Source organism: Schistocerca cancellata, chromosome 8 (genome assembly GCF_023864275.1).
Source record: "Schistocerca cancellata isolate TAMUIC-IGC-003103 chromosome 8, iqSchCanc2.1, whole genome shotgun sequence".
Classification (NCBI taxonomy): domain Eukaryota; kingdom Metazoa; phylum Arthropoda; class Insecta; order Orthoptera; family Acrididae; genus Schistocerca; species Schistocerca cancellata.
In genome coordinates, this window is record NC_064633.1 from 436,780,687 (window position 1) to 436,794,910 (window position 14,224).

General features: G+C 40.2%; 1 protein-coding gene across 1 annotated transcript in view; it reads right to left on the reverse strand.

Annotated features, from left to right (window-relative positions):
• Positions 1-245: 245 nt before the first annotated feature.
• The window catches only part of LOC126095616 (lachesin-like), a 426,868-nt gene continuing 412,889 nt past the window's right edge, over positions 246-14,224 (reverse strand). Inside the window, exon 10 of the mRNA XM_049910384.1 lies at positions 246-1,987. Coding sequence (XP_049766341.1) covers positions 1,836-1,987 — 152 coding nt within the window. The 3' untranslated portion in view covers positions 246-1,835. The remainder of the gene's footprint in view (positions 1,988-14,224) is intronic.

Sequence of the window (14,224 nt, forward strand, 5' to 3'; positions counted from 1 at the left end):
TTCTCACACCTGTAACGTAAGTTCTCTCAGTGCTTAAGTAATGAACTGCATGGAGGTATAAAGCGACACGCTAAACTTTACCGCAAACAATTAATGTCATGTAGAGTAGCAGTTTGATTTAATATATTTAAGAAGCAATTCTCCATTCCTAGCCATGTTTGTACGTTAGTCTGCATTACTTCCTCGGAACCAGCTGATTTTGTTCTCACATTCTTGTAATTTATCTCGTGAATATTTTTTTTTTTTTTTGATGGATGTTGGTTGTAATTGAAGCGGATCTGCAGAAAAAGGTGCTGACCATTGACTTAGTAACGTTTACTCTGATCGCACTACCTGCTGTGTTTCCATATGCATCGAGATTTGCCAGTTAGCAGTTATATGTACCCTTAGAAAGAACAGTCTACTATAAAAATTATTTTCTCTTTTTTTACAATGGCATCCAGCAGTTACACAAGCAACCTTAGAAAGGACTGCCTGCTATAAAAGTTATCTTGTCGCTTTACATTTATCTTCTTATATCCTAATTTAACCAAATGTACAGTAAACAGCAACCCAAAATATCATCTTGTCCGTTACCACTTTCTTCTGCTGACCACTTCAATTATGATATTTATCGAGCTATTTTGTAAAATTGTTTTGGAATATTCATTCGGTTTGTGATGCTTCATAAGTGTAATGACATAGCTCACGCAAATTCCAGAGGTTACTCATTGAAACTATGGTTCAACTTATTGTCAGACCGTCAAGGAGATATCTTTCTAAGCCTAATGAAATTAACACAGTGGTATATCTTCGTTGAACAAACACTGAACAGGAATTTTCTAGTTAATCCGTTTCCTATACGTTTTTATCTCAAATACAATTACCCTGTAATAAAAGCAGAATGTGGAAAATGGGATCTACAGGAAGATATTACAGAAAAGAACGTTGTTGAGAGAGTTCTCAGTCTCCGTTTCATTGACAATTATTGACCATTTCGTGGGGGAGGCAACACACAGGAAGCAGTAAGACTGAGTCGTCGGGATGCTAAATTAAGTCGGTCCTATATATCCCTTGACCACAGTAAAATATTTAAAATATTTCGTGGTTCATGACCCACATTTTTCAGATATTTTTCGAAAATTATATCGTAGCAATTTGAGCCGCAGTTTCACTTGTTATTTATCGCCAAGAGTTACAAGCGGTTTTTCAGGTTGTGTGTGTGTGTGTGTGTGTGTGTGTGTGTGTGTGTGTGTGTGTATGTGTGTGTTTGTGTGTGTTTGTGTATGGATACGCACCAGATGCTTCATTATATCCCATATAACGCCAAAGACAGGAGCAGCACAACTGCAATCACCATATATAATTTAGAAATTCTGCGTATCATTTAGTTTACGCGGAGTAGGATGAAAAGTCATGCATGTACACATACACATACACATACTTGAAACTGTCATTGTAGCAGTAGTAAAGGTTTCCATAGGAGCTGACATTAAGATTTTCGATGTATTACAGATAGGTAACGGAGTCAAAATTAGCTTCCCAAAGGAAGCGTGTTCCTGTTTACGGAAGGGCTCAATTTTCTCACTTAAAAACAGTTTACAACGTTCAGAAATGCTCGTCACCACACAGAAAACAGCAGAATGGAGCCTAGTCGGTTAGGTATAAGCCAAAGTGCTGAGCAATTGCTCGAGGCTCTCAGTGTGCCCACCAAAGCACATACAGTTTCGGGATTCACTGTGTTCCCACTGCCAGCGCCTGGACCTCCCTGTGCAGCGGAGCACAGTGGCTGGAGCAGAGAGTTCCAGTTGGCACGCTGCCCACCGCGGACACTAGACGTCCCCGAGGCCGCCGTGTCAGCTGAGTACCACCACTGCCGCCGCCACGGCCAACAGCAACGGCCCCGCTGCCGCCCCCGACACCTGGATGGCTCCCGAGGTGCCTACCGACTGCTCCGCGCTGTCCTCATCTCGAGACGAATCCTTGTCCCGAGCTGCCTCCGCCACGCCTGCACACACACACAGCACGCTACTTGTGAGGCCAACATTGATCTACATTTATGTAGTCTATGAGGGTTGGTCAGGACGTTTTAATTATCACCTAGAAAAAATTGTTTCATAGTTAATGCTTTGCTTATTTTGAGGTCGTAACGTGCTTAAGGTATGGGAGATCTTTTCATTGAGAATCAAATGTTTATTTTCTGTCATAGAGTGGTATCGATAAGTTCAATTTGCTGTTATCATGCATCGAATTCACATAAAAATGTTATACAAGGGTCACTCCAAAAGAAATGCAGACTTTTTTTTTAAAAAAAAAACATCTTTTATTCTACATGTTTGAACGTTTTACAGTGGTTAGATATATCCTTTAGGAACCATATTTTAATTTCTCCACAGAGTTTCCATCCCTCTCAACTGCCTTGCGCCATCTTGGAACCAGCGCCTGTATACCCGCACGGTAAAATTCGGGACCAACCTGTTGGAGCCACTGTTTGGCAGTGTGCCCAAGGGAGTCATCATCTTCAAACCTTGTTCCACGAAGAGAGTCTTCCAGTTTCCCAAAGAGATGATAGTCACATGGAGCCAGGTCAGGACTGTAAGGCGGCTGTTTCAGTGTTGTCCATCCGAGTTTTGTGATCGCTTTCATGGTTTTTTGACTGATATGTGGACGTGCATTTTTGTGCAACAGCAAAACATCCTGCTTTTGCCAATGTGGTCGAACACGACTCAGTCGAGCTTGAAGTTTCTTCAGTGTCGTCACATATGCATCAGAATTTATGGTGCTTCCACTAAGCATGATGTCCACAAGCAAGAGTCCTTCGGAATCGAAAAACACCGTAGCCATAACATTTCCAGCAGAAGGTGTGGTTTTGAATTTTTTTTTCTTGGGTGAATCTGCATGATGCCACTCCATTGATTGCCTCTTCATCTCTGGTGAAAAATGATGGAGTCATGTTTCATCACCTGTCTCAATTCTTCCAAGAAATTCATCTCCATCATTCTCGTACTGTTCCAAAAGTTCGCTGCATACCGTTTTTCTTGTTTCTTTGTGAGCCCTTGGCAACATCCTGGGAAGCCACCTGGCACAAACATTTTTTAACCCCAAAAACTTTCAGTATTCTGCAAACACTTCCTTCCCTTATCCCAACGTAGCGTGACAATTCGTTCACTGTAATGCGTCTGTCAGCAGTCACCAGTTCGTTAACTCCCTGCACATTGTCTGGAGTGTGCAGTACGAGGCCTGCCGCTGCGAGGACAATCTTCAGTATTGCCGTGACCGCTTTCACCACGTAACCTGTTTGCCCACCGACTAACTGTACTGCGATCGACAGCAGCATCTTCATACACATTTTTCAACCTCTTGTGGATGTTTCCCACCGTATCGTTTTCACAGCACTGGAATTATATGACAGCAGGTTGCTTCTGACGAACGTCAAGTGTAGCAGCCACCTTGAAGACATGCAGTGACGGAGCCACTCACGGGAACAGTTTGAACTAAGTTTGAAAACAAGCGGGAAGGATGTATCTACACACTGTAAAACTTTCACACATGCAGAATGAAAACTGTATTTTTACAAAAATAATGTTCCTTTCTTTAGTTTTCGATTAAAGATTATGTACAGAGGGTGAATCACCTGTAACACCTGTAACTTGCACTGTAAATATTGCGAAATGAAAAGAGCTATTGATGTGCAGTTTCCACAGAACAGATTGGTAGTCAGGTGCTGAATTTTTAACGAATCAACAGATTGAAATAATACTTAGAAAGTATATTTTTTGAGCAAACATACTTATTTACATTTTACAATGCCTATCGAAATTAACAAATTAAACGTATGGAAAATTATAATGTTAGTAGCGTTTGTTTCAGGATTCTGGTGTGAGTCGTTTACGAGACATCGTATTTTGAAAGACGCTCCCCACCGACACTTGTACAGTATATGTGGTAGCACAGACTACAGAACAACACAAGTGCAAACTCTAGTTATGCGAATTCTGACCAGTAACGAGACAACTGACAATTAGAGGTTGTGTTCAAAATGACTACCGGCAGTGGCAATACACGGTTCCAGTCTGGTATTGAATATCTGATGCATACATGCAGTGATGTCCGAGAGCCTGCGCTGATAAGTCGTTGCATGTCATCAGATGAAGTTTAACACAGCGTGTTTCACCTTTTTCCAACAGAGAAAAGTGTACAGATGTCAAATCCGGGAAACGGGCCGTTCAGAGTAAAGGCTATCAGCGTCCAATCCAACGATTTGGAAGGAATTCGCGATGCTATAGAACTTCGAGCATTAAGGGCAGAACATCCTTCATACTGCCACCTCGTGTTCTAGCATTGGAAAAGTGTCTGTTACGAGACTGCGATACTTATGGATTTGGTGTTCCGTCTACGAAAAACGGGCCCGTGAACCAATAGCTCACCATCTTACACCACACACATACACTCCATAGACAATGACGTTCCACCTGAAGAAACCAAAAGGGATTTCCAACAGACTAATGATGCCTCTTTTGTCGGTTTATCTGGCCATGATTGCTAAATGAGGAATCTTTACACATCTGTTGGATTCTGTGATAATGTCCATGTACAGAAGTTGAAACGATTATCGTAATCATTTTCATGCATGTCCTGATGAAGAAAGATGTGATAGGGATGGAACCTATATCGATGGAGAAAGCGTGGTGCATTTGTGTGACTCTTGCCACTCCTCGTGCGTTGAGAGATAGCTAACGTGCGGAACAACTGCAACTGTAACAAGAACATTAATTTCCCCCTCTTCTCTCGTCACTTCTTTCCTTCTGTTACGTTGTCTAGGTGTTGTACTTTAACGTAACTGGTTGAAGAGGTTGATAAATAACTGCCGAGATGGATAATGTCCTTTGGGATATCTTGCAGAAAACACCGTACAAAATCGAACTGCATTCATCCTACACTCTCTATACACATGGAGAATGTCGGATTCTTTCACTGGTTAATCCCATCATCCGCTCTCGAACTACTGCTTGGACTGTGACACACTAAATGACTAGCAAGTCGCAGTCCACTCAAGGAACACAAAAGCACACAGTAGGCAAATACAACAGTGTCGTACCTAGCAACTACGCAGGCTGAACGGCACAAAGAAGTATCGTTGTGGAAACTTTTCAAAATAGGATACACAGTAAACGACTCAGACTAGAGTCCTACAATGATCACTACTAACATTATAATGCACTCTACTTTTAGTTTTTTAACGTCAATAGGTATTTTTCCATTTAAAAGCAGTGTATTTTTGTATAAAAATACATCTTCTGTTATTGTTACATTCTATTTATCGGCTAACGATAAGAGCGCCTGACTACCAATCCATTCTGTGAAATACGTATATCAATAGCACTTTCCATTTCCGCAATATTTGAGGTGCAAGTTTTAGGTGATTCACCCTGCATAATCAAATATACGTGTGATCCTGCTGCGTATTAGTAGTTTTGTTATTTATCTTTTCTAATTTTGATATGAAATAGGAATATTTACGAATAAACAATTCATTTGGCAAAATCTACTTTTTCTTTTCAAATTTTTGTTACATAAACAAAAAAAAAAGACAGCATCATACATTAATTACTATTAAATCGAATAATTCTTTATGTAACATATAATAATATAAATATCACAAATATAATAAATAATAATCCTTTATATAATAAATAATTTAATAAAATGATACTTTCCTTAGTTTCGGGAGTTTTGACGGGTGTTGTTGTTAGAAAGTGGTAATGTATTATTGTTTGGCGAAGACGACTTACTGTTCTAACATGGCAAGCTGTCTGTACATTTGTACGATATAGGAGCTGTGAGCAGTTCGTATATTGAAGAAACACAAGAAATATTAACTCAGGTATTGGATTTGATTCCGAATAACCGATATTCGATATGACGTTTACAAATGAAATTTGAAGACACAAATTTGTTACTACAGTGGATTGATTATGGGCATGAACCGACAGGATCGAAACATAAAGTTAAGCAGCGAAAATTTACGTTTCGTTCTGCAGAAAAATTTCATTCCTGATACATAGCAAAAATACTCGCAAATTTTCTTGAGTAAACATAAGCTGCAGTTAATCTTTGTACATCTATTAGTTTTGTGGGTACAATTATGAAGTTTTTTTTTCTTCGAAGTTTACTGTGCTGTTGTCCTCAGTTGCGTGTAATATTATGTTAATAATTATCTCTTTTCCTTCATCTAATTTATTATAACTCAGTGAAACGAATTCTTTGTGCCATACCAGTTCAGCCTTTATTATTTGGAAGACATCGTCGCTGGTAAATTTCATAGATGCTGCTCTAGTTGTGTTCTTGTTCCTATTACTGCTGTTCTCCTGCTTATTGGTATTCGCAGTTTCATTTACACAGTACTACTGAATGAACACTCCGTTACATCGTCATCTTTTTGGATGCGAACATTTCCTAGTGCTGTGAAATAAAATTTCGAAAATCAGTAAGCGGAAATACAACAATGAGAACAGAACAAGAACGCAGGTAGAGCTGCATCTAAGAAATTTGTCGTTAATGATGACTTGTTGTTGTTGTTGTTGTTGTTGTTGTCTTCATTCCTGAGACTGGTTTGATGCAGTTCTCCATGCTACTCTATCCTGTGCAAGCTTCTACATCTCCCAGTACGTACTGCAGACTACATCCTTCAGAATCTGCTTAGTGTATTCATCTCTTCCTCTCCTTCTACGATTTTTACCCTCCACGCTGCCCTCCAATACTAAATTGGTGGTCCCTTGATGCCTAAAATCATGTCCTACCGACCGATCCCTTCTTCTGGTCAAGTTGTGCCACAAACTCCTCTTTTCCCCAGTCCTATTCAGTACCTCCTCATTAGTTAAGTGATCTACCCATCTAAACTTCAGCATTCTTCTGTAGCACCACATTTCGAAAGCTCCTTTTCTCTTCTTGTTCTAACTATTTATCGTCCATGTTTCACTTCCATGCATGGCTACACTCCATACAAATACTTCCAGGAATTACAAATTCTTTTAGAAACGACTTCCTGACACTTAAATCTATACTCGATGTTAACAAATTTCTCTTCTTCAGAAACTCTTTTCTTGTCCTTCCCAGTCTACATTTTATATCCTCTCTACTTCGACCATCATCAATTATTTTGCTCCCGAAATAGTAAAACTTCTTTACTACTTTAAGAGTCTCATTTCCTAATCTAATTCCCTCATCATCACCCAACTTAATTCGACTACATTCCATTATCCTCGTTTCGCTTTTGTTGATGTTCATCTTATATCCTCCTTTCAAGACACTGTACTTCAACTGCTCTTCCTTTGCTGTCTCTGACAGAATTACAATGTCATCGGCGAACCTTAAAGTTTTTATTTCTTCACCGTTGATTTTAATACCTACTACGAATTTTTCTTTTCTTTCCTTTACCTTACAAATAGTAAAGCGAAATGCGTGAGAAGCGAAAAATCGCTTCTTTCACCACACTTTATATTCCTAGCAACTAAAACTGTAAGAATTCATTCTGTTTAAGTAAAAGCTGTTAAATAATCCCTTATTAGTGCAACCAGTTTGTCAACCTAGAGTTATATCATCACACATATCTAAACAATAAATTAAACAGAAATTGAAGGAAAAAAATTAATTTTTTTACAAGAGATCCAGTGAAATCGGCACTGGAGTCACCATGGCACCCATCCCTGTTGGTACCTTGGAGAACCTCATTGACTTTCTTCCTGGACGTCTCGCAGCCTTTCGCGCTGCAAAAGTGGTTACTCAGACTTTTAACAGATGATCACATTGACATGGCTGGACAGTGCATGTCTTCACGACGGCTGTCTATCTGACACATAGTAAGCGCCCTGTCACCGCTACCTGCGACGGGATAAACAAACGTAAGAGCCGTATAGACCCGCTGGACTCGGTATCATTCCTCCAAGAAGATGTTAGTCCAGTAAAATATGTAGGGAATGCTAGTGTGAAGCATAGAAAGCAGGAGACAGGGGCTGGTAGAGTGCGTGCTGTCAGTTGGGATTGTAGTCGTCATGGATCGATCAGTCAGCATCAGTCGTAAAGGCGAGGTATGGAATTCGAGTCCCGATGCAGCATCAGTTTTAGTTGCTACGAAGTACCTGAACATTAGAAACCATACTTTTTTGGTCTTTCACATTGCTCTGTAAGAGTTTTCAACGAAACTCTGAATAACGAGGAAAAATCACTTAACCGAAAATCAATAAAAATGAGTAAAAACCGAAGAGAATCAAAGGAAAATTTCCAGACCTATTCGAGAAAATGAAATAAATACCTAGCAGGTAATTATTATGATCTATATAGGTTCAATGGTGCCTTATCCTACAGACAACTATAAATCTTTGAACGTCATCACAATATGAGCGACTACAGACTCACCAAAGGACTGCTTAACATGTTCATAGAAAATGTATTCACTATTAACTGGAAACGTAGAGAATCTCAGAGCCTTCGAAACTCTATTATCCCATTCAAAACACAGAAAAACTAGGAAATAAAAACAACGCAATGTGTGAAAAAGCAAAAGAAAAAAATGGAAGAATCAGTTAAGACGTTGTGTAACGATGAGTCAACGTTAAAGTCTAATCGTGGTCATTTACTACGCAAACTAGTTTACTCTGCGCTGCATATAGGGCAGTTTTACGAAACAAAGGTTTACGTACATTACTACATTCACAAACACGCTCTGAATTTATCACAGCGAGAGATGTTCCGTTGATACAGTAGGCGGTTTGTTTCGACCAAGAGTTACTCTACGTCAGCCGGAAACGACAGTATTAAACACTTTGCTTCAGATTTCTGATTTCGTTACGCAAACAGTTGGACGTCATTATGTGATGAGCAAAAACGCGATATTTGACATTGCATATGTACACTTTGCCTTGACCTCTCACTCTCCTTTACAGCTGTTTATAAATCGCTGTACCTCACTTCTACTTTTCCCATATTAACCTCTGTCATTCAGTTACACACACTCTCACTCTTTCATTCTCTCTCTCTCTCTCTCTCTCTCTCTTACACAAACCCACGCACATACACACACATATTCCGTTTAATATCGCTGCACCCTCAAGCTAAATTGTCCGCCGCTCGTGGTCTCGCGGTAGCGTTCTCGCTTCCCGAGCACGGGGTCCCGGGTTCGATTCCCGGCGGGGTCAGGGATTTTCACCTGCCTCGAGATGACTGGGTGTTTGTGTTGTCCTCATCATTTCATCATCATCCAGGAAAGTGGCGAAATTGGACTGAGCAAAGACTGGGTAATTGTACGGGCGCTGATAACCACGCAGTTGAGCGCCCCACAAACCAAATATCATCATCATCATCAAGCTAAATTGTAAGCAGTATAGGGATGCGCAACAGATTCTTTATTGACTTTTTGCACTCGAGTTGAACCTAAAATTTGAGCCGGTCTCTTTCCGCTTAAATTATTATTATACATCTCCAAACCAAACTGGTTTCCCTGTAACGAGACACAGGCAAGCAATGTTGTAATAACAGCCGAGTGCTTGTTTTTATGTTCAGGGAAACTCTCGGATTTCTATACATACTAATATAAATGTTCCATTTGATAAATAACGTACATGGCAGGCATTTAACTCATATTGATGTCACAGGGCAATAGCTTTTTTTTTTTTTTTTTTTTTTTTAATGGACTTGTAGTCCGGGGTGATAGGTTACAATACAGCATCACCGGTCTATTGCGGTCTAACTGTGTTGGTAAGCCAGTAAATTTCCACTGTGCAGTGACTGCGTCACTGCAATTCACTTTGGAGGTGTGGCGGTGGGACTCGTGTTCCCGTACCACCCTCTGACGGTGATAGTACTACATGAGTCAGGCAGAATCGTGGATGTCACAGTATTAAGCATTCGACAGATACTTTCGACTAGGAGAACCTCAGAAATATCATCAAACAACTTTTTGATTCGATATCGTGTGGTATACAAGGTGAAATTTTAGCTCTTACTGATAACCTTTTCGGAAAACTGGGGTCCACTTATGGGTTCTTCCTGCTTCTACATCAACATCTACATGGTTACTCTGCAATTAAGACTTAAGTTCCTGGTAGAGGGTTCATCGAACCATTTTCATATTACTTCGAAACTATTCCACTCTCAAATGGCGCGTGGGTAAAAGCAACACCAAAATCTTTCCGCTCGAGCTCCGATTTCTCTTGTTTTATTATGATGATCATTTCTTCCTACGTAGGTCGGTGTCAGCAAAATATTTTCGCATTCGGAAGAGAAAGTTGGTGATTGAAATTTCGTAAATACATCTCGCCGCAAAGAAGACTGCCTTTGTTTCAGTGACTGCCACCCCAACTCGCGTATCATATCAGTGACACTTTCATCCCTATTGCGCGATAACACGAAACGAGGTGCCCTGCTTTACACTTTTTCGATGCCCTCCGTCAATCCTACCTGGTAAGGATCCCACACTTCCCAGCAATATTCCAGCAGAGGACGGACATGTGTAATGGTAAGCTGTCTCTTTAGTGGGGTTGTCGCATCTTCTAAGTGTTCTGCCAACAAAGCGCAGTCTTTGCTTCACTTTCCCCACAATATTATCTATGTGGTTTTTCCAATTTAAGTTGCTTGCAATTGTAATTCCTAGGTATTGAGTGGAATTGACCGCCTTTAGATTTGTGCGATTTATCGTATAACCAAAATATATCGGATTTCTTTTAGTACTCACGTGGATGATCTCGTACTTTTATTTGTTTAGTGCCAATTGCCACTTTTCGCACCATACAGAAATTCTCTCTAGATCATTTTGTAATTGGAATTGACCGTCTGATGATTTTACTAGACGGTAAATTACAGCGTCATCTGCAAACAATCTAAGAGGGCTGCTCAGATTGTCACCTAGATCACTTATGTAAATCAGGAACAGCAGAGGGTCTATGACGTTACCTTGCAGATCGCCAGATATCACCTCTGTTCTACCCGATGTTTTACCGTCTATCACTACGAACTGTGACCTCTCTGAGAGGAAATCACGAATCCAGTCACACAACTGAGACGATACGCCATAAGCACGCAATTTGATTAATAGTCGCTTGTGAGGAACGGTTTTAAAAACCTTCTGGAAATCTAGGAATATGGAATCGATCTGCAATCCCTTGTCGACAGCACTCGTTACTTCATGGGAATAAAGAGCTGGCTGCGTTGCACAAGAACGATATTTTTTAAATCCTTGTTGGTTATGTATCAATAAGTCATTTTCTTCACTTGGTTCATAATGTTCGAGTACAGCATATGCTCCAAAATCCTGCTGCAAATTGAGGTCAGTGATATGGGTCTGTAATTCAGTGGGTTACTCCTATTTCCTTTCTTGAATATTGGTGTGACCTGTGCTACTTTCTAGTCTTTAGGAACATATCTTTCGTCAAGTGAGCGCTTGTATATGATTGGTAAGAAAGGCGCTATTGTGTCCGCATACTCTGAAAAGAACCTGATCGGTATACCATCTGGACCTGAAGACTTGCCTTACTTAAGTGAAAAAAAATGGCTCTGAGCACTAAGGGACTCAACATCTGAGGTCATCAGTCCCGTAGAACTTAAAACTATTTAAATCTAACTAACCTAAGGACATCACACACATCCATGCCCGAGGCAGGATTCGAACTTGCGACCGTAGTAGTCACGCGGCTCCGGACTGAAGTGCCTAGAACCGCACGGCCACCATGGCCGGCTTTACTTAAGTGATTTGAGCTGTTTCGCAACACCTAAGATATCTACTTTTATGTCACTCATACTAACAGCTGTTCTGGTTTCGAGTTCTAGAATATTTACTTCGTCTTCTTTCGTGAAAGAATTACGAAAAACTGTATTTAGCAACTCCACCTTAGTGGCACCATCATCGGTAACATTCATATCGCTATCGCCCAGTGACAGTACTGACATTTTTTTTCTTTTTTTTTGCCACTGGTGTACTTTACATACGACCAGAATCTCTTTGGATTATCTACCACATTTTGAGACCATGTTTCACTGTGGGAGCTGCTAAAAGCATCTCGCATTGACGTCCGCGCTAAATTTCGAGCTTCCGTTAAACTTAGCCAGTCTTGGGGATTTTGCGTTCTTCTGAATTTGGCATGGTTTTTTCGTTGCTTCTGCAACAGAGTTCTGACGTGTTTTGTGTACCGTGGTGGATCAGTCCCGTCTCTTATTAACTTATGCGGTAGTTCGTTTTTCTGAGTGATCAGTCTTTTCACTGATTTGATGTGGACCGTTACTCATTTCTCTACTGTGTCAATCACGTCATTTCAGACTAGCACTTGCGCATAACGTCTTGGATTATTGGTTGTATGGATTTCGATATCTGTCTTCCCCTATTGTTTTGTCTTCTATAGCTCCCTCAAGTTATTCCTTCATCTCGTAGCAGATGAATTACTATTCAATCTCTTCTTCTTGGCAACATTTCCCTGTCATCGTCGATTGTGCGGAGAAAATCCCCTTGTCATATCTTATCAGTCCACCTAACTTTGCACATTCTTCCATAGCATCGCACCTTAAAAGCTTCGATTCTTTTCTTTTCCAGTTTCCCCACCGTCCATCATTTAATTCTTTGCTTCAAATGTACATTCTTAGAAATTTATTCCTCACATTAAGCCCGGTATTTGATTCTAGGAAACTTCTTTTACCCAGGAATGTCCTCTTTGCCTGAATTTCCTGACATCCTTGCTTCTCCGACATGAGTTATTTTGCCTCAGTGGGACCGGAAATTCTTCACCTCGTCTTCGTAGTCCGATTGACAAAGAAGGCCGACGTCATTACAAAGGTCGCCGCTTTCACTCCGAAAAAAGGGAAGCTCCGTTTTCTTCCCTGTGAGAAGACAATATTAGTTGTCGTTTTTATTCCTGCTCCGTGCTAATACTTAAATCTGTACATATCTACTACATGAAACGTCTCGCCAGTATATTTTAAGTGTCTGATATTCGTCGATCACTATCGTTTTTCCAGTCTTATATGTACACCCTACAGCAGAAAACCCTCTGCATACGGAATTTCATGATTGGAGACAATTTGTTGAGGGAAGACCAATAAAAATATCCCAAAGAGTACAACATTCATGCTAATGCTGCAAGTAACAAACATCTGCCTCTCAAAAACCTGATACACGGAGTTAGTTTCTTTTGCATCACAAAGGAAGTGGTATATGATGCATAAGTGGTATATGATACTCGCTACAGAGATGAGATGAGCTATTTACTGTATCATATACTATTTACTCTTTGAAGCTAGATTTTAAAATGTCGCAATATCGTAATGTTGGTTTCGTGATCAGCTTATTCACTGAAATGAGAGCTGATACGTAAGAATACATATACATGGTATATAATGTAGTACTGTTATCTATGTATCGGTATATACTGTTGAAATGAAGATACAGTGCGCAATCGAAAATATATGCGCTGTCGCCAATCGGAATATTTAAGGTTTTTTTATAGGTTCATCTTAAATAATGATGCCCGATCCGTTTTTTCTGGTGTAAATCAGAAACAATATGTGTAACTGGTTGCAGCCCGTGTTTCACTCGTCTCCAAACATGAACTACAAAAGAATGGGGAACAACCTTAAGGTAGCCACGTAATAAACCGATGTTCTCCATGGCTTACGCTTCATTTAGGTGAGCTGTGAATAACGTGAATGAACTCAAAGTAAATGATCAGCTCTGAGCGTGACTCGCTGCTAGCTATCGATCTCGTACTGAATATTAGACGCGGTAGAAGAAAATTCTGATGCAGTGAAGAACTGTTTGGTGGGACTAGTGATAGGTAATTACTGCCTTTACAGGACGACACTTTCAGTTCTCCATAAGTCCGAAGCCCAGGATGGGAATTACACTGTCCTTTCTCTCTTTGTCAAAAAATTATGTCTGTAATGACTGGTATCATTTTTCTCCAAACCTCACTATGGTCACCCTTCATGCGCTAACATTTTCATTGGTTACGGCCGCATACTTCAATGAACAACAGGGTGATTCAAACAGAAAGAACAAATTACAGTTGCTTATTACAGACAAACTATGAAACACAGAAACACATTGTGCATGTTACTGGATTGAGGAAGGTTCAAAGATGTACGTTCGCACAGAAACTATGCCATGCACTCAACGTGACCACCATGCGTTGCTCGAGTAACATTGAATCGTTAGTACATTTCATTCCACACACGGATTGGCACGTTCCTGTTTATTCAATCGATA